The sequence below is a fragment of the Eriocheir sinensis genome, chromosome 19 (assembly GCF_024679095.1).
Source record: "Eriocheir sinensis breed Jianghai 21 chromosome 19, ASM2467909v1, whole genome shotgun sequence".
Classification (NCBI taxonomy): domain Eukaryota; kingdom Metazoa; phylum Arthropoda; class Malacostraca; order Decapoda; family Varunidae; genus Eriocheir; species Eriocheir sinensis.
In genome coordinates this window covers 21,006,315-21,025,601 of record NC_066527.1, presented here as the reverse complement: position 1 = coordinate 21,025,601, position 19,287 = coordinate 21,006,315, and the positions used below count along the sequence as shown (strand labels likewise).

At 48.8% G+C, this 19,287-nt stretch overlaps 1 protein-coding gene across 1 annotated transcript; it reads left to right on the top strand.

Moving 5' to 3' along the window:
* The first annotated feature begins 5,660 nt into the window (after nucleotides 1-5,660).
* LOC127001007 (proline-rich protein 36-like) lies at nucleotides 5,661-19,118 on the top strand. The gene is made up of 6 exons (XM_050865182.1): nucleotides 5,661-6,037; nucleotides 7,851-8,409; nucleotides 11,458-11,576; nucleotides 12,053-12,183; nucleotides 12,553-13,120; nucleotides 13,740-19,118. The coding sequence occupies exons 1-6, from the start codon at nucleotides 5,666-5,668 to the stop codon at nucleotides 17,223-17,225; spliced, it is 5,235 nt and encodes a 1,744-aa protein (XP_050721139.1). The 5' UTR covers nucleotides 5,661-5,665; the 3' UTR covers nucleotides 17,226-19,118.
* Nucleotides 19,119-19,287: the final 169 nt, after the last annotated feature.

Sequence of the window (19,287 nt, the reverse complement as noted above, 5' to 3'; positions counted from 1 at the left end):
ACACAGCGGGACTCTTCACCTCAACTGGACCACTCATTCAGGACATCCTCTACCCTGATGAAGGCGCTGCAGCCGACATACAGGGAACACAGGCTCAGAACACAGCGGGACTCTTCACCTCAACTGGACCTCTCATCCAGGACATCCTCTACCCCGATGAAGGCGCTGCAGCCGACACACAGGGGACACAGGCTCAGAACACTCCGGGGCTCTTCACCTCCCCCGGACCTTTCACTCAAGACATCCGGGACCTCACAGAGGGACACATCAAGCCTCAGTCACATGGTTCCACTCGCCCTCCTTCCGTCCACGTGTCCAGCTCCCCCAGCACTCTGCCACCCGTACAGCTGTCCTTCCCAGGGGTGCCCGCGGTGAAGCTAAACGAGGTGTATCTAATCCAAGGGGGCGAGGAGAGGGAGATCCTGCTAACCCAAGAGGAGGAGGATATCCTTCTAACAAACGAGGGAGATCATGTCCTACTCACACAAGTAACAGGGGGAGGAACAGAGGGAGGAGGCGGCGACAGGGACATCTTGACCTTCTCACACGGGGACACAGGAACCATGCAGGAGATTCCAACAGGGACCAGAGGGACATTCACAATCCCAGGACGAGTGGAACCTACCCAGAAGACACCAGAGAGAATTCAACTCCCTTCAAAAACCATTAGGAGTGAAATAAAGGCTCCGACCGATTCCGAAGATGAAGGAGGAGCCCCGTGTTCTCACTCTGACGAAGAAGGTGAAGAAAGAGAAGAAGAAGGGACTCATGGCCTTTGGAGTGCCCTTGGAGACCTAACAATGACTCCTGACATCCCAGAATCCTTGAACATCTATCTGAAAGGGTCCTCCGATGTCCCAAAGAATTCCGGTGCCCTGACGCGAACTCCTGCCATCCCCGGGGTCTTGGATATCCTTCAGACCTCCACAAGAGCGCCTCAGACCATCACACCGACCAGAACGACAGTACTGACGACCAAGACGACCACCACGACGACCACTGTTTTTGTTTCTCTTGTGCCTCTCGACGTCACCTCCAGGCCTCCTCCTCCTCCTCGTCCTCGTCCTCCTCCTACTCTTCCTCCCCCTCCTCCTCCTCCTCGCTTCCCCTCGCCTCTTCGTGCCCCTCCACACACTCCCAACCCACGCCCAGCTCCAGTACAGGGACAAGGGAACAGGGAGTGGGTGTGGAATGGACCAGGGGCTGTGAGGGCCGTCCACACAAAACAGGGAGCTAAAATTACACCCACAGGAGGAAATGGAGGAGAAGGTGGAGGAGGTGGAGGTGGAGGTGGAGAGAAGGATACGGAGAGATGGGTATGGGCGACTAACCACAGATTTTCAACGTCTCCTCCTTCCCTTTCCTCCTCCTCCATCCTCCTCTTCTCCTCCCCTTCCTCCGTCTCCATCGCCTCCTCCCTTCCAGTCAATCAATGGATCCCCAACCGCCCCCTCCCCCTTGCCTCTTCCCCCCCAGGGTCACGTGGGGTAAGAGACCAACCCCCATCCCTCACCGCCTACAACAGTAATAATAATAATAATAATAATAATAATAATAATAATAATAATAATAATAAGTATAGGAGAATGTACTGGATGTCTGCAGGAAGATCTTTGGGATGAACACACACACACACACACACACACACACACACACACACAGGATAAAAACAAATAATATAACTTTTTTGCATTTCTCATTTCAAACCAATACCTTCATGACATACACACATACATACATACATACACACAAACATATAAACATACATACATATTTACGTTTCATCCCATTTTATTTAATTTTCTTTCATTTCTTGTTTTCCTTTTTGTGTTTGTGTTGGAGTTTCTTGTTTTGTGTTGGTGTACTTTGTGTTTCTGTCTGTGATCCTTGTGTTTCTGTTGGTGTTCCTTGTGTTAGTGTTGTGTTCCTTATGTTTGTGTTGTTTGTGTTGTTACTGTTTTTTTGTATTTACATCTTCGCCTGTAGCGCCGGTAGGCTTTCTTCAAGGGCCTGGTGGTCGGCCTAAGCCTTTTTTTTTATAGTAGCGCCAGTTATGCTTGGCTCATGCTGCCCCCCGGGACTCATTCTTGATTCACTGGACGGTTTCTTCAAAAGTCCGGGTTGATGGGTGGTCTTCAGGACAGCATGTGGGTAGTCTTAGGCCACTCGGCGGTGACTGAAAAATCCCAGGAGGTAGCGTGGGGATTCGAACCGACGTCGTCCATGGCGTGGTGAATGTGGGGCCCGCACGCTAACCACTCAGCCACCGCCAACGCATTTTGTTTGTATTGTTTGTGTTGTTTGTGTTTTCGTGTTTCTTGAGTTTGTGTTGCTTCTTTGTGTTTCTTTGGCTTCCAGGGTCGCTGTTATTCCGTCCTGTGAGCAACATGTTATTTTTTATTTTTTGTGCATACGTTGTTGAGCATGTTTGAACTTGTTTTGTATATACTTTGTTATTTATTTAGCCCAGGGACCCGACCTGACCTATAGTTGTTACACACACACACACACACACACACACACACACACACACACTGGCTATTTTTTCATATAATTTTAAAAGTATATAAGTCTGTTTTTGTACATATAATAAAAGCTTAATAACTGAACTTGATATTTTTGTTCATCCCCATACCACCAATAATAATAATAATAATAATAATAATAATAATAATAATAATAATAATAATAATAATAATAATAATAATAATAATAATAATAATTTAATAATAATAATGAAAACGCTCAAAGAGTTAAAATACTGTTCAGGAATTATCAGAACTTTTGCAAATGTATTTTCTAGATAGGCGGTTATCGTAAAATGGAAGCCGGTGTTTAGTTTACTTCAGCAAGCACGAGTATTTTTTTTACAGCAAGGGAGGGAGGCAGCTCAAGGGCGAGTCACACACACACAAAAGCCCGCTCAATGCTGCTCCATACCAAAGCAAGGGGTCGAGGGCCAGAGGAGAGGTCAGGTTTGAGTGGAGAAGCGTCCTGATACTCTCCTCTTGATGCTTTAGTTGAGGAAAACGTTTTTATATAGTACATTTCTGAGATGCTGTACGCGACTTTTGTGGCAAACTGCTTCAGCTGCAACCCTCTGTCTGACACACACTGCTGCTTACGCCAGCCCTCCGGGCCGCCAGGAGCTACTGAAATGCCAGGATTTTACTCTTTTCTACACTTCCACACGACCACAGCGTGTAGCGAAACACACGAGAAATTAATCCAGACAAGGAAAGGTTTTGCCGGCGCTGGGGATCGAACCCGCGACCAGCGAGACGGGAGAGCCACTCCTTAACCAGTCGGCCAAAGAGGTGCCTTCCTCGCAAAGGGAGTTATGGAAGGCTCGCCCATCAGGCTAGTCGCCGCACTACACTACAGGCTGATAAATTAAACCAAAAGGTGAGCAATCTTGTGGCCCACGGAGACTGGCTGTCTCGGGTTTTTTTTTTTTTTTTTTACAGCAAAGGAGACGGCTCAAGGGCAACAAAAAGTGTAGAAAAAAAGCCCGCGGTAAATCTTAGGAATAGCGGCTCCTAGCGGGTGCCCGTTTAGGGCACGGTGTGGTGGTAATTACAACATTTCTAGCACGTACGTCGGGGTTTTGACAAGCGGACAGGCGTGTTTATGTCACAAGGGTGTATTTTTCCACGCGGTCTCATCGCCCATCGACTTTGAAGAAATCGTTAGGCCCGCGTGGAAAAATACATCCCTTGTGACATAAACACGCCTGTCCGCTTGTCAAAACCCCGTCGTACGAGCTAGAAATGTTGCAATTACCACCATACCGTGCCCTAAACGCGCACCCGCTAGGAGCCGCTATTCTTAAGATTCACCAAGTCCGCTATTCATTTTTACCGACTCCGACACCGGCCGAAAGTAGGCGACTCCAGCGACTCCGACTCCACACCCCTAGGTATAGAAAGCATGTGTGACAACGGAAGAGTACTTGGCTAGAAAGGACTCGAGGTACCCAATCTTAAGTACTACGGGCGCGTTGAAATACCCAATCTTAAGTACTACGGGCACGTTGAAATACCCAATCTTAAGTACTACGGGCGCGTTGAAATACCCAATCTTAAGTACTACGGGCGCGTTGAAATACCCAATCTTAAGTACTACGGGCGCGTTGAAATACCTAATCTTAAGTACTACGGGCGCGTTGAAATACCCAATCTTAAGTACTACGGGCGCGTTGAAATACCCAATCTAAAGTACAGGCGCGTTGAAATAGGCCTACCCAATCTTCAGTACAGCCGCGTTGTAATAGTCCTACCAAAACATAAGAACTACAGGCGCGTTGAAATTGGCCTACCCAATCTTAAGTACAGGCGCGTTGAAATAGGCCTACCCAATCTTAAGTACTACAGGCGCGTTGAAATAGGCCTACCCAATCTTAAGTACAGGCGCGTTGAAATAGGCCTACCCAATCTTAAGTACTACAGGCGCGTTGAAATAGGCCTACCCAATCTTAAGTACAGGCGCGTTGAAATAGGCCTACCCAATCTTAAGTACAGGAGCGTTGAAATAGGCCTACCCAATCTTAAGTACTACAGGCGCGTTGAAATAGGCCTACCCAATCTTAAGTACTACAGGCGCGTTGAAATAGGCCTACCCAATCTTAAGTACTACAGGCGCGTTGAAATAGGCCTACCCAATCTTAAGTACTACAGGCGCGTTGAAATAGGCCTACCCAATCTTAAGTACTACAGGCGCGTTGAAATAGGCCTACCCAATCTTAAGTACAGGCGCGTTGAAATAGGCCTACCCAATCTTAAATACTACAGGCGCGTTGAAATAGGCCTACCCAATTTTAAGTATAGGCGCGTTGAAATACCCAAACTAAAGCATAATGTTTATATACACACACTCACCTCCTCTCTTATAGGCCTCCGGGACACTGGCAGGGGACGACACTCGCTCCCTCACATCGGTAACTCTTCTTGCACTCGCGCGGCGGAGGGGACACTAGCGAGGCAGCCATGGCCACGCTACACGCACTTTTTTTCCTTGGCCATGCACGGAAGGAAGGCCCTGCACAGATGCCCGCCATTTACTGTTGTTGTTGTTGGTGGGCGAGGTTCAGCCTTTGTAACGGAACTTCGATCTGTCACCTCTCATGTCAACTATTCTCAAAGGCCGAAAAGGGGATTGATCGGGTTTTCATGAGTGTTTTTTCATGTTCACGGTACATAATAACACTCCAAACCCGAGCTTCTTAAAGACGGGAAGGGGAGCGCTGGGAAAGGAAGAGGAATGGGAAGTATATGTACCAGAAAGAAAGGTCGTTTTTCGTGCCCTGACAAAATTCCTCTTTACGCGCTGAGGAGTTTTTTTTAAGAAGGGTCAAACAACCACCAGAATCATAACAGTACTTCTGGAAATACCCATAACTCCCACCAAAACCCTGTCAAATGTGAGTGTTTGAGCGGCGAAGCGTTTGAGAATACGGTCCCTGCCGGCGGCTTCTGATGATGTTTCTTCTTCTCCTTTTGACCTGTATCGCTTCGTAGGTCCTCCTCCTCTTGGTCCTTTCTTCTGTTTATTTACTCACATGCTTTGCTTTGCCAGATGTAAGCCACGTCCCGTTACAAAGCCCGAATCCACACGAGGCCATGACCGCCCCATCATCGCCATCATCAGCGTGTTTACAAACCCAAACATGGAGGCCGCCGAGGAGGAGCAGGACGCCACGCCGCGGAGAACCTCGTCCCTCACGCCCTCGAGCGGGGCCGAGGCGACGCCCAAGGTGAAGCGGAACTACGTGAAGCTGCCGCCGGGGAGGAAACTGGAGCTGCTGAGGATGCTGGACGCGGGGGTGAGCAAGGAGAAGCTGATGAAGGAGTTTAGTGTCTCCCGCACCACCCTCTACCTCTACAAGATGAACATGGACGAGGTGAAGCAGAAGGTGATGGCCAGCGTGGAGGCGGGGACGAGGCGGAGGAAGAGGAAGAGGAAGAGGCTCAGCTGGAGGAGGGGCCTGTCCGGGAGCGACGAGGAGGAGGAGGACGTGGTGGTGAACCCGAAGGTGGAGGTGAGGACGGGGTGGTGTCTGGTGTGTGTTGTCTGGTGTTGATTTGGCGTGTGTTGTGGTGTTGCGGTGTTGTCAGGTGTTCGTTTGGTGTTGATTTGGTGTGTGTTGCAGTGTTGATTTGGTGTGTGTTGTCTGGTGTTGATTTGGTGTGTGTTGATACAGTGTGTGTTGTCTGGTGTTGATTTGGCGTGTGTTGTCTGGTGTTGATTTGGTGTGTGTGTTGATACAGTGTGTGTTGATACAGTGTGTGTTGTCTGGTGTTGATTTGGTGTGTGTGTTGTCTGGTGTTGAATTGGTGTGTGTTGTCTGGTGTTGATTTGGTGTGTTGTGTTGTCTGGTGTTGATTTGGTGTGTTGTCTGGTGTTGAGTTGGTGTGTTGTGTTGTCTGGTGTTGATTTGGTGTGTGTTGTCTGGTGTTGATTTGGTGTGTTGTGTTGTCTGGTGTTGATTTGGTGTGTGTTGTCTGGTGTTGATTTGGTGTGTTGTGTTGTCAGGTGTTGATTTGGTGTGTGTTGTCTGGTGTTGATTTGGTGTATGTTGTCTGGTGTTGATTTGGTGTGTTGTGGTGTTGATTTGGCATGTGTTGTCTGGTGTTGATATGGTGTGTGTTGTCTGGTGCTGATTTGGTGTGTGTTGTCAGGTGTTGATTTGGTGTGTTGTGTTGTCAGGTGTTGATTTGGTGTGTTGTGTTGTCAGGTGTTGATTTGGTGTGTTGTGTTGTCAGGTGTTGATTTGGTGTGTTGTGTTGTCAGGTGTTGATTTGGTGTGTTGTGTTGTCAGGTGTTGATTTGGTGTGTTGTGTTGTCAGGTGTTGATTTGGTGTGTTGTGTTGTCTGGTGTTGATTTGGTGTGTTGTGTTGTCTGGTGTTGATTTGGTGTGTGTTGTGTTGTCTGGTGTTGATTTGGTGTGTGTTGTCTGGAGTTGATTTAGTGTGTGTTGTGTTGTCAGGTGTTAATTTGGTGTGTTGCGGTGTGTTGAGTATGTATCTAGTGTGTCCGTGTTTTGCTCTTGTTTTCATGTTTATTCCTAGAGATGAAGAGGAAGAAGGTGGTGGAGGGCGTGTGTGTTGCTGTGTTGCCAGGTGTTGATTTGCTGTGTTATGTTGTGTTGTGTCTATTCAGTGTTCTTGTGTTGCGTATTCATGTGTTGTCCTATTGATTTTGTGTTTATTCCTAGAGATGAAGAGGAGGTGAGAAGGCTGTTTGTGTTGCAGTGTTGATTTGCTCTGTCTTGCTGTGTGTTGGTGTGTCTCGGTATGTCTTTGTGTGTGTGTTGTTGCCTTGGGTTATTATCTGCTGACCTATAAACAGACTGGGAAATTAAGAAGCAATGTCCTGTAATGTCCACCCCCACCTCTTGTGACATGTCAGCCACTGCAGTCTAGCTAGTCCAGTGTGTCTGTCATGCTGTGCTTTGAATGTGGTGGTTGTGTCTCTTTTTGTCACATATTCCTACTTTTCGTTATTAACAGGATCTTTTCTTTTTGATCATTTTTCAATTTCATGTTTTTTTTATACTTTTTTCTATATCTTATTCACAGGATTTTTTTATACTTTTTTTTTTTTTCCATGTAGAATTTTTCACTTTATTTTTTTTTCTTTTTTTTTTTCTCTCATTTACAGGATTTTTCATCTTTTCATTCACAGGATAGTTTTAGTTTTTCATCCCTAGCATTCTGACTTTTCTTTTTCTATTCACATGATTTTTCTTCTTTTAATTTTTCGTCTATTTAACTTTTTTTCCAGTATCTTTCTTTTACTTCTATTACTCATTCACAGGATTTTTATTATTTTTTTCACTTTTCATCCCCAGGAACCTGAGGAGGAAGACCTCAAGACAGAGGCCACCCCAGAGGAGGAGACACTGCCCCCCCCAGACCAATCCCCGGAGCAGCCCCCAACACCCCCACCACCCCTCGGAGACCCCCCTGCTCCCCCACCCCCACAGGTCCTCTTCCCCACTCCTAACCCCTTCCAGGCCCTCCTCCCGGCCCCCCTCGCCCCCCCACAGGTCACGAACTACAGTCGACGTGGGAAACGGAAGCGCAAATCCATCAACTTGCCAAGGAAGCACAGCCGGTCGAGGTGGATGAAGCTCTGCCAGCCCACCGCCCTTATGCAGCCGCTGCGTCCCATCGCCCCCGCCCCCCCTAAACTGCCCCCGCCCAGCCCACAGTACCCCGTGGAAGAGCCGCCATCCCCCAAGGAGCCGCCAGCCAAGGGGATCAAGATTGAGGGACGGACGAGAGGCAGTACCAGCGCAGCACCTGATCCGCCGCCCGTCACCCTGGTCGCCACCAAGCCCAAGACGAAGCCCAAGCCGCCCGGCCAGCCCGTTCAGAATGATGTGCGTGCCTCGGCCGGGAAAGGAGGTACGGTAACTTTTCTTCTGGTGCGTTGATTTGTTTATTGTTTTGTTTATTGGCTTAGGAGAGGAGGTAACGCTTCATCCAATGCATTCCTTTATTCATTAGTTCATTATTAGTTCAGGAGAGGAGGCTATGCTTTGTTCTGTTCATTTGTTTATTTCTTCATTCATCATTGGCTTAGGAGAGGAGGTAAAGCTTCATCGAGTATATTATTTCATCGGTTAGTTCATCAATGGTTTACAAAATGAGGTTACGCTTTGTTCTGTTCATTTGTTTATTTCTCAGTTCATTATTGGCATTCTTGGTTACGCTTTGTTGAGTGCACTGGTTTATTTAGCATTTCGTTCATTGTTTTGTTCATCTCCTTCTGCTAATATATACTTTGCCTTGCCCATCCAACCCTATGTATGTTTTGTGCCTTCTTGTTAACCTGGTAGCTGCGGGGATCACGTTTCTTAAAGGCCCCTCTAAGCGAGAAAAATTAGAAAAAAAATCATCACTCACGCAAACCATTTCATAATATATATCAACGCACTTGTGATCAGTTTATGCATCATCTATTTTGGGGAGTTTATATCATAGCTAAAATTTGGCCCGTCGCTGCTACACGGTAAAGCCACAAATTTGGCCCATCGCTGCTACACGGTAAAGCCACAAATTTGGCCCATCACTGCTACCGGGTTAAACTTACCTTAATCAACAGGCAATTAGTAGTAGTAGTAGTAGTAGCAATGCAATGGTTGTGGTTGTGGTAGTAGTGAGAGTCGTAGATATTAATTATTCTAACCCTACATATGTTTTCCGCCTTGTAGCTGGACTTACCTTTCATGAACAGACAATCATTTTTATTAGTTTTACGGAAGTGATTGTTGTATGTAGCTGCTAGTGCTGGAATTGACCTCTCTCCTTCCTTCTTGTCTTATTGCTTTACTTCTCTTTTTGTTATTATTATTATTATTTGTAGTAGTAATGTAATAGTAACAGTAGTAGTAATTGACAAGTTTAGATGTTAGTGCTGGAATTGACCTCTCTCCTTCCTTCTTGTCTTATTGCTTTACTTCTCTTTTTGTTATTATTATTATTATTATTTGTAGTAGTAATGTAATAGTAACAGTAGTAGTAATTGACAAGTTTAGACCGTGCCGGAATTAGTCTCTTTTCTCCCTCTGACTTCACTTCCCTTATTATTATTATTATTATCATTATCATCATTAGTTGTGGTAGTAACTGTTGTATTTATTTGTTGCTACTGGAATTACTCTCTCTACTTCCCTTATTATTATTTTTATTATAGTCTGGCTCAGCTAAAAGTGCGGTTGTGTCGGTGTTGTGTGAGGAACAAGCAGGAGTACAGGGTTGCCACATTTTTAACCCCACATTGGTTGCCTCTCTCTCTTTCTCTCTGTCTCTCTCTCTCTCTGTCTCTGTCTCTCTCTCTCTCTCTCTCTCTCTCTCTCGGATTTAAATGTTTAGCTAAAGAGAAATGTCTCTCTCTCTCTCTCTCTCTCTCACTCTCTCTCTCTCTCTCTGTCGGATTTGAATGTATTTTTTTCTTACTTATGTCAGCTTGTTTTAACGTACATTCCCTCACGACATAATCTAAACATAATTGTGAAACTACTTACACATCCCAAAACGAAAGGGAAACTCAATAATAAGCATAGCATTTTTTTTTGGCAACACTGTAAAATATGTTTGCCTCGTTTCTCTACATGCTTATAAATATCTCGTCCATAATAAGTTAACTGTTCTTTCATACGTTATAATGCTAAGATTAATGTGTAGGTATAGCGTTGTGTAACCTGTATTTCAATTTTTTTTATTTACTAGTGATTGTAAAAAGAAGTAATAAAATAAGATACAAAACCACTACACTTCAACGTTGCCAGATTGTCGTACTCAGCCTCTTTATGTTTGCCGATTTCCGACCCCAAAACTGCTATGCATATTTGGGTTTACTTATATTAGAGCATTACATCGCGGGCTAGGAGACACACGGTAGGGCTGTACAAGGGGACCCCCAACGCTGACACCCCCCCCACAACCGCACGTTTAGTTGAGCCAGACTATAGTTTTTTTTTTTTTTTTTTTTTATTTTACAGCAAAGGAGACAGCTCAAGGGCACAAAAAAGTAAACATCAACAAAAAAAAGCCCGCACGTTTAGTTGAGCCAGACTATAGTGTTTTTTTTTTTGTTTTGTTTTTGTTTTTTTACAGCAAAGGAGACAGCTCAAGGGCACAAAAAAGTAAACATCAACAAAAAAAAGCCCGCCACTCGCTCCTCCTGAAAAGAATCCAAAGAGTTGTAGCAATAGTTTGTTTATTTGTGTATTCTAAGATATTTATCACCCTCTGTCACTCCACTTCTGCGTTCTCTCATCCTCGCTCTGCTTCTCTAACAGCTTTCATTTCCATTTTTTCTTTCTAGGCTTCTCAGGTGTTTGGGGACCACTGAACAGGCAGCTTATAGTGTCCGCACCCCCTCCCTCTCTACCTGACTCGTCTCTTGTAATAATAAAAGTAATATATTGGTAGTAGAAGTGGTGTTTTTTGTTGTTGTTGTTTATTTTACGGTGAAGGAAACGGCTCAACGGCAAAAAAAGAAAACTAGTGAAAAAAAAAGATGGGAAATCAGTGCTCCTTCCTTCCCTCCCTCCCTCCCTCCCTTCCTCCCTTCTCCCTCACACACTCCTTTAAACTTACCTCCCTTCCTCCTTCTCTCCCTCCTTATTTCATTCCTCCCTTCTCTCTCTCACACACTCCGGAACATTTTCCCTCCCTTCCTTCACCCTTCCCTCCCTATTCATTCTTCCCTTTCTCCCTTCTCCCTCACACACTCCTTTAAACTTACCTCCCTTCCTCCCTCCTTACTTCATTCCTCCCTTCTCTCTCTCACACACTCCGGAATGTTAACCCTCCCTTCCTTCCTCCCTCGCCATCCCTATAGAGTTAAGAGGAGTGGCCAAAAGACGTCAATTTCGGCAAGAGAGTCACTGGTACCTCCACTAACCTCCGCCTCTTCTCCCCCTCCCTCGCCCGCCCCTCCGCCAGACCAACTCCACGTCCAGCACAACTTCCACTCGCAGAAGATCCTTGAGGTGCTGACCTGCGACGAGACCTTCATTGACGTCACGCTCACGGCCGAGGGGCGCTCCGTTCGCGCACACAAGGTGGGTGGGTGGGTGGCGCACATGGGAGTTTGTGTGCGTGTGTGTGTGTGTGTGTGTAGGAGGGTTGCAATTTGTGTATGTTGCTTTTTTGTGTATATGTTTTTTGTTTTGGATGTGTGTGTGTGTGTGTGTGTTCTGTCACTCGTACTTCAGTTAATATTCTCTCTCTCTCTCTCTCTCTCTCTCTCTCTCTCTCTCTCTCTCTCTCTCTCTCTCTCTCTCTCTTCAATTAACCTTCCTATCTCCCTCCTTTTCATCCCTCTCCCTCTTTCTCACCCCTCTAACTCCTCCTCCTCCTCTCTCTCTCTCTCTCTCTCTCTCTCTCTCTCTCTCTCTCTCTCTCTCTCTCTCTCTCTCTCTCTCTCTCTCTCTCTCTCCAATTAACCTTCCCATCTCCCTCCTTTTCATCCCTCTCCCTCTTTCTCACCCCTCTAACTCCTCCTCCTCCTCCTGACACTTCTGCCTCCCTGCCACAGCTGATCCTGTCTGCCATGAGCCCCTACTTCCAAGAGGTGCTGCAGACCAACCCCTGCCAGCACCCTGTCATCATCATGCCCAGGACCGTGCGATACTCCCACCTCACGCAGATCATTGACTTCATATACAGGTGAGGGTGTGTGTGTGTGTGTGTGTGTGTGTGTGTACAGATGAAGGGAGAGAGAGGGAAAGAAGAGAGAAAAATGGCAGAGAAGAGGAAATGAAAGGAAAGAAAAGAGAAGGGATGGGAAGGAAAGGAAAGGAGATAAGAAGAGAAGAAAAAGAAAAGAGAAAGAAAGAAAAAGAGATAAAGAGAGAAAGAAAGACAGAGAGAAAAAAAAAGAAAAAAAGAGAGAGAGAGAGAGAGAGAGAGAGAGAGAGAGAGATACTAAGACTCACGTTTCCAATAAGGTCGATGAATTTAGTTACCAGTAGTTATTTTTATTTACTTATCCCGCAATTGCATTCTTTCTCACCTCACCTCGCCTCTCCTCATCAGGGGCGAGATCACCTTACCCGAGGAGGAGCTGCGGTCTCTCCTCAACACGGCCGAGCACCTACAAATCAGCGGCTTCTCCACCCCCGAGATCATGAAACTCCTCGGCGAAAACCCCCCCGACACAACCCAGGACTCCACCTCCACCCACATTGCCTCCCCCTCCCTGGACGAGACTTCAGAGCACCAGGTGGAGGCCGAAGTGCAGCTGGAGGTGGAGAGTTTGCGTGGGGGTGGAAGAGGGCGTGGTGGAGTGCGGCGAGCCAGGGGAGGGCGGAGGGCTAGAGCAGGGAGGAGAGGGAGAGGCGGGAGAGGACGTGCGGCCAGGTCGAGCGAGGATATTATATCAAGTTGTGGGCAGAGGCTGGTCAGGGCAACGGCCGCTACGCACTTTGCCCCGTCCCTCGCCTCCTCCCCCACCCCCTCGTCATCCCTCCTCCCCACCTCCCCTGACCCCCCCACCCGTGCCTTCCAGCGTGTGGAGGGCGGGCAGCTGCGAGTGGATGATCCGATGGGTGGAAGCCCCACTGCTGTGTTGGGCATGGATGTGGATATCGACATTGTGAAGGAGGTGGGTGTGTGGGGAAGGGAAGGGCAGGCTAGGGTAAGGAAAGGGAAGGGAAGGGCAGTGTTTGGGCAAGGAGGGGTACATGTGGTTATGGGAAGGGAAGGAAAGAGGAAGGTTAGAAGGGTATAGGTGTGTGTGTGGTTAAGGGAAGGGCAGGTTAGGGTAAGGAAAGGGGAGGGAGGGTTAGGATTAGGGTAGGCTAGGGAAGGGTTAGTTAGGGTAGGTTAGGGAAAGGAAAGGTAAGGGCTATGGTAAAGGTTAAAGGGAGAGAAAGGGAAGAGGAATGGGAAGGAGAGCTGGGGAGATGATAGAAGGGAAATTGAGAGCTGGGAAGATAGGAAGGGAGAGATGGGGAGATAGTAAGAGAGGGAGGGAGAGATGATAAGGAGGAAGACTTTTTTGTGTATATGTTTTTTGTTTTGGATGTGTGTGTGTTTCTGTCACTCGTACTTCAGTTAATATTCTCTCTCTCTCTCTCTCTCTCTCTCTCTCTCTCTCTCTCTCTCTCTCTCTCTCTCTCTCTAAGAAGGTCCCACAATCACTTAACACCACTTCTTAATCAATCACACATCACCACTACCACCACCACCACCACCACTAACTCACCACCATTATCTTGCAGGAGGTGTTGAGTGAGAGTGAGGACAACATGAGTGAAGGCGGTGGAGAGAATGTGGTGTTCATCGTGGAGGGGGACTCCTTACGCATGTGTCAGCAATCCACACAGCAACACCAGCCCCTTCACTCCACCCCTACACAGCCCCACCACACCCTGCACTCCACCCCTATCCAGCCCCAAGCACCTCCACCACCTCCGCTCTTCACGGCCGCCACCACCTCCGCACACCCACAACCGATAACGCTCTTCACCTCCACAACCAAACAGCCGCAGCCTCTCAGCCTCTTCTCCTCCACTACCAAACAGCCCCAACCTCTCACGCTCTACACCTCCACCGCAACACCACAGCAACCCCAGACCCTGACCCTCTTCACCACCACAAACACCCCCATGTCGCTGTTCACCACCAAGACCCCATCCACCTCCACCACCTCCTCCATCACCACTACGCAGCCCATCCTACCTCGGCCTATCGTATACACCGCGACTGGGGTTCCGGGGGCTCTGGGGGGTGTGACGCAGGCTAGACTAACCACCCCAGTACTACCCCAGGGTGTGAATCAGCCCAGAAAGATCACAGTCATCACAACACCCCAGATAGTCCCTCAGGTACCCCAGAATATCCCCATCCAGCCTGCGTCCCCATCATCCCACAGTGAGGGGAGTCTCGAACCCACATCCCCAGACGCCCAGAGTGAAGGGAGTGAGAACGCAGCCTCCCCAGCACCTCCCCCTTCCTCCATGCCCGCTTCCCCACATCCCCAGAGTGAGAGCAGCTACGACGTCACATCCCCGACTAACCAGAGTGTGGGGAGTGACGAGGCCATGTCCCCAACTATTAGCTCCGATGAGGCAGCTTCCCCACCGCCCTCCCCAACCCCCGAGGCCACGTCATCCCCGCCAGCCAAGGGGAATGAGGGGAAGAGCGATGTTTCAGCCTCCCCACAACCCCCAGCCTCACCCCTGCAGCCTTCACCTCATCCCCAGCCTGATGCAGCTTCCCCAACGTGTGAGGGGAATGCTGGCACCCCCTCACCACCACCTGTGAATGAGGCAGCCCCAGAGTCCCCACACAGCCCCATGGATCAAAGTTCAGAAGCCCGAAACAGCCCTAAGATAATTTCACAGCCCCCAAAAAGTTCCATGACCACAACCTCACAGTCCCCGAACAGCCCCAAGACAGTTTCACAGCCCCCACAAAGCCCAGGGCACCCTCAAAGCCCCATGGACCAAACTTCACAGCCTCCAAACAGCCCTGAGACCGTTTCACAGCCCCCTCAAAGCCCAGGGCAGCCCCATAGTCCCATGGCTACAACCTCAGGGTCCCCAAACAGTCCCAAGTCAATTTCACAGACCCCAGGGCAGCCCCAAAATCCCATGGCCACAACCTCAGGGTCCCCGAACAGCCCCAAGACAACTTTTCAAACCCCACAGAGCCCAGGGCAGCCCCAAAGTCCCATGGCCACAACCTCACAGTCCCCAAACAGCCCCAAGATGACTTTTCAAACCCCACAGAGCACAGGGCAGCCCCAGAGTCCTATGGCCACAACCTCAGGGTCCCCAAACAGCCCCAAGACAGTTTCACAGCCCCCACAAAGCCCAGGGCAGCCCCAAAGTCCCATGGCCACAACCTCAGGGTCCCCAAATAGCCCCAAGACCACTTCCCAGTCCCCACCTAGCCCCATGGATACCTCACAGCCCTCACTGAGCCCAAACAGCCCCAAGTTGACTCCCCGGCTGTCACTCAGCCCCATGACCATTTCACAGCCATCTGACAGCCCCAAATCTACCTCTCACAGCCCTAAAGCCAGCCCACAGCCCCCACGCAGCCCTAAAACCACCTCACAAGACCCTATGACTTCCTCAGCCCCATACAGCCCCACAGTTTCCTCCCCACAAAATAGCCCCCTCATGGATACCTCCCAGCCACTGATGCACCCCACTGTCCCCTCCCCAGCACACAGCCCCATGAAAGTAACCTCCCCATCATGTAGCCCCAAGCTCCCCTCCCCACTAAAAAGCCCCTCTGCACTTTCCTCCCCATGTAATGTCCCCACTACAATATCCTCCCTACCACATGTCCCCACTACCCTATCCTCCCCACCTACCAGCACCACTACCATTTCCTCCCCACCATCTATCCTCACTGCAACTTCCTCCCCACCACGTATACCCACGACCATAACCTCCCCACCACACGCTCCCCCTCTTGTCCCCTCCCCATCACACATCCCCCCTACAAACTCCTCCCCACTTCGCATTCCCCCCTCTGTTTCCTCCCCACATAGGCCTAGAATGATCACCCCCCCAGCACACAGCCCCACCTCAGCCCCCCCCTCCTTCCTAGCACACAGGCCTACTATGGTCAGCCCTTCACCCCCCAAGGCAGCCCCGTCACCCACCAGCGTCATCACCCGGGTGGAGACGTCCCCCAGGGGTGATGTGAGTGGCCCCCAGCAGCCCCCATCACCCCATTATCCTGCCAGGGGTTTGTGTGAGGCAGCCCCTTCGCTAGTCCCATCACCACTCATGCAGGGCTCACCACCACTGGCACGCACTCATCACATCACCCCTGCCCTGTCATCACCACTGGCAGGGGAGCGTGTCAGTGCCGCCACTCTGTCACCACCCCAGTCATCACCACCACAGCGTTTAGCCCCCCCTCAGACCAGCCCCCTCCCCTCCCTGCACCACCACCACCCCAGAGGAGGAGTAGGGAGGGTCGGGGCAGGGGGGTATCTCTTGGTCCCCCCGCAGCAAGCCTCCCCCACCATGGCGTCACCACTCCTCACCACCTCCGCAATCACCACCACCACCTCCTCCACGCTGCTTCAATCCCTCCTGAGTAGCGGTGGTTGCCTTGTCACCTCCCAGCCCACACCCTCCACAACCACCACAGCCCTTGCCCACCCCAGCCCAACTCAGCTACCCCTAACCACAGCCCCAGGTCTTCCCTCGCCCGGGGTGCTGGGGAACCTTCCGCCCTGGGGGACTAACCAACCCCAGTACCAACCCAGCTGTGAGACCATCCCCATGCAGTACCCAGAGAGCAGCAACCTCCAGTACAGCAGTGACCTGGGCGGGTTCCAGCTCCCCCAAGCCCAGTACAGCGGCCTGGGGTACCAATCCATGGCTCCGCAGTACCAACCCAGCTGCGAGACCATCCCCACACAGTATGGTGAGTCCGGCTACCACCCCAGCCCCCCACACTATACAAAACTGGTGTACGGAACGGACCCCCCCCAGTACGTCACCCCACCCTGCCAGACGAGCCCCCTGCAGCAGTACCAGCCGAACTACGAGGCCGCCCCTATGCAGTACACCGAGCTCCCCAGCATGGACACCTTCTCCCAGGCCCCACCCCCCATGTACCCCTGTGGCTCCGATGACCGCCCCGCCACCGTCGCCGCCCCCGCCACCTCCCCGAGTGTATACTATGACCCGAGCTGCCCTGACTCACCGCACCACCTCCAATACTCCCAGCTGTAAGGACGGCTGTGGAGGGTGACGAGCGGGAGATGCCTGCGCGCGTGTGTGTGTGTAGTGTAAGGGAAATGTGTGCGTATGTTTGTGTAAGGGAAAAGTGTGTGTATGTGTGTGTGCTTGTGTAGGGGGAATGTTTTTATGTGTGTGTGCGTGAGTCAAGCGCACACACACAAGCGAAGGGAGACGAGAGCTTGTAAAACGTGACCACCTCTCATCGGCATCCCTAGCGGTAATGATAGCGAGTAAAAGGACATACAAATAGTGCTTCTACACGGACAAGTACCAGTATGAGCCACGCAAGGCCACAAAGACAAGGGAGAAGGAGAAGAGAAAAGAAGAGAAAACAATATAAAAAAAAGAAGAGGAATAGAAGGAGAAGAGGAAACATAGGAAAGGCATAAAGAAACAACAAAATGAAGAGTAGAGAGTAGATGGTTTTACCTGTAATTTAAACATGAGCAACCTTAACATTACTATTACGACTATTTGGATGAGCAGCTTGAGACTATTTTTGTTGATAATTTATACTTCCTTACACTAATAGGTTTACTTTTTTCTTTCTTTCCTGTAAATATAGACTTTTTACGCCAGACGATTTCTAGTAACCTTAGCTCGTACTCGGCCACCATGATACCTGTGTCTTAGCTAACGAGATTATCCTCACCTGTAATTATGAGGACAGGTAGAGAAGTGCTGATCACGCCCCAAACCTTGATGACGCCAATATATACTGGTGATATTTTTTTTAGCTTGTCTGTATTAAGGTTAAGGATCGTGGTATCTCTCTCTCTTTTTCTCTCGTTCTCTTGTTAGTTGTATATTAGCGTTATGTTTGTTACTCAAGCCTATGATTAAAGAATGTGTGTTTGTGCGTGCGTGCGAGTTCAGACGCACAGAAATACCTTGAGAAATACATTAGTTAAGGGTAAGGTGGAGGAGGTGGAAGAGAGAAAAAGAGGAGAAGGAAACAAAGTGAAGATGCTTACAAGGGGGAAGAGGTAGAGGGAAAACAATGAGAGGAGGAGGAGGAGGAGGAGAGGTGAAGATTCTTAGTCCCATGTAATTAAATAGCTAACAATGTCTATATGCTCCTTCCTCCTCCTTCTCCTCCTCTTCTATCACCCCCTCCTCCTCCTCCTCCTCCACTGCGCTAAAAGTTATCCAAATCCCGTCTTTGTCTTTTTTGCACAAGCGCTGTGTCGAGGCGCCTTGCTGTGTATAGCTTGTGTTACCGGTAGAAGATAGACGAAGCATCCACTCAGCGATCGTGTAAATTCCCGCCTCTCCGTAAGTGTTGTCGTAAAGTATCCAGCTAAGCGTAAAAACAAAAAAAAATGTAGGCTAGCGGTCTCCTTAGTCTAGTTACGCACTTCGTTTTTTTATATTTTTCACTCGGTAGTCAGGCCCTTAGGGAATGAAAGTACTATAAACGGATAAAAAAATGTAGGATGGTGTAGTCATTTTTTGTATTGCTGTTTGTTAGGTCAGCCGTAGCGGTAGACAGATGAAGCTATGTGCCGTTTTGTTGTCCGTTAGCTACAAGTTTTTCCTTTATGACATGTTGCAGCTCTACTTAACTCGTCACCGTAACAATAGACAAAATAACACACCATTTCCTAGCCTATTGCAAGATGTTTTATATATATAGTTTCACCCCTTCACATATGTATTGAATTTCTACATAATCTTTCCACCATAACAACCTCCATAGACACAACACAGCATTTCCTAGCCTATTGCAAGACTTTTTTTATATATAGTTTCACCCCTTCACATATGTATTGAATTTCTACATCATCTTTCCACCATAGACACAACTACACACCATTTCCTCGCCTATTGCAAGACGTTTTATATATATTTTCACCCCTTGCCATATGTATTGAATTTCTACATAATCTTTCCACCATAACAACCACCACCATAGACACAGCTACACACCATTTCCTAGCCTATTGCAAGACTTTTTTTAATTATAGTTTCACCCCTTCACATATGTATTGAATTTCTACATAATCTTTCCACCATAACAATAGACAAACTAACACAGGATTTCGTCACCTAT

Coding starts and splice junctions, on each gene's coding strand:
- LOC127001007 (XM_050865182.1), top strand. CDS start 5,666: ATGGAGGCCGCCGAGGAGGAGCAGGACGCCACGCCGCGGAGAACCTCG. Junction 6,038..7,850: donor TGGTGAACCCGAAGGTGGAG/GTGAGGACGGGG, acceptor TTTCATCCCCAG/GAACCTGAGGAGGAAGACCT. Junction 8,410..11,457: donor TGCCTCGGCCGGGAAAGGAG/GTACGGTAACTT, acceptor CCCCTCCGCCAG/ACCAACTCCACGTCCAGCAC.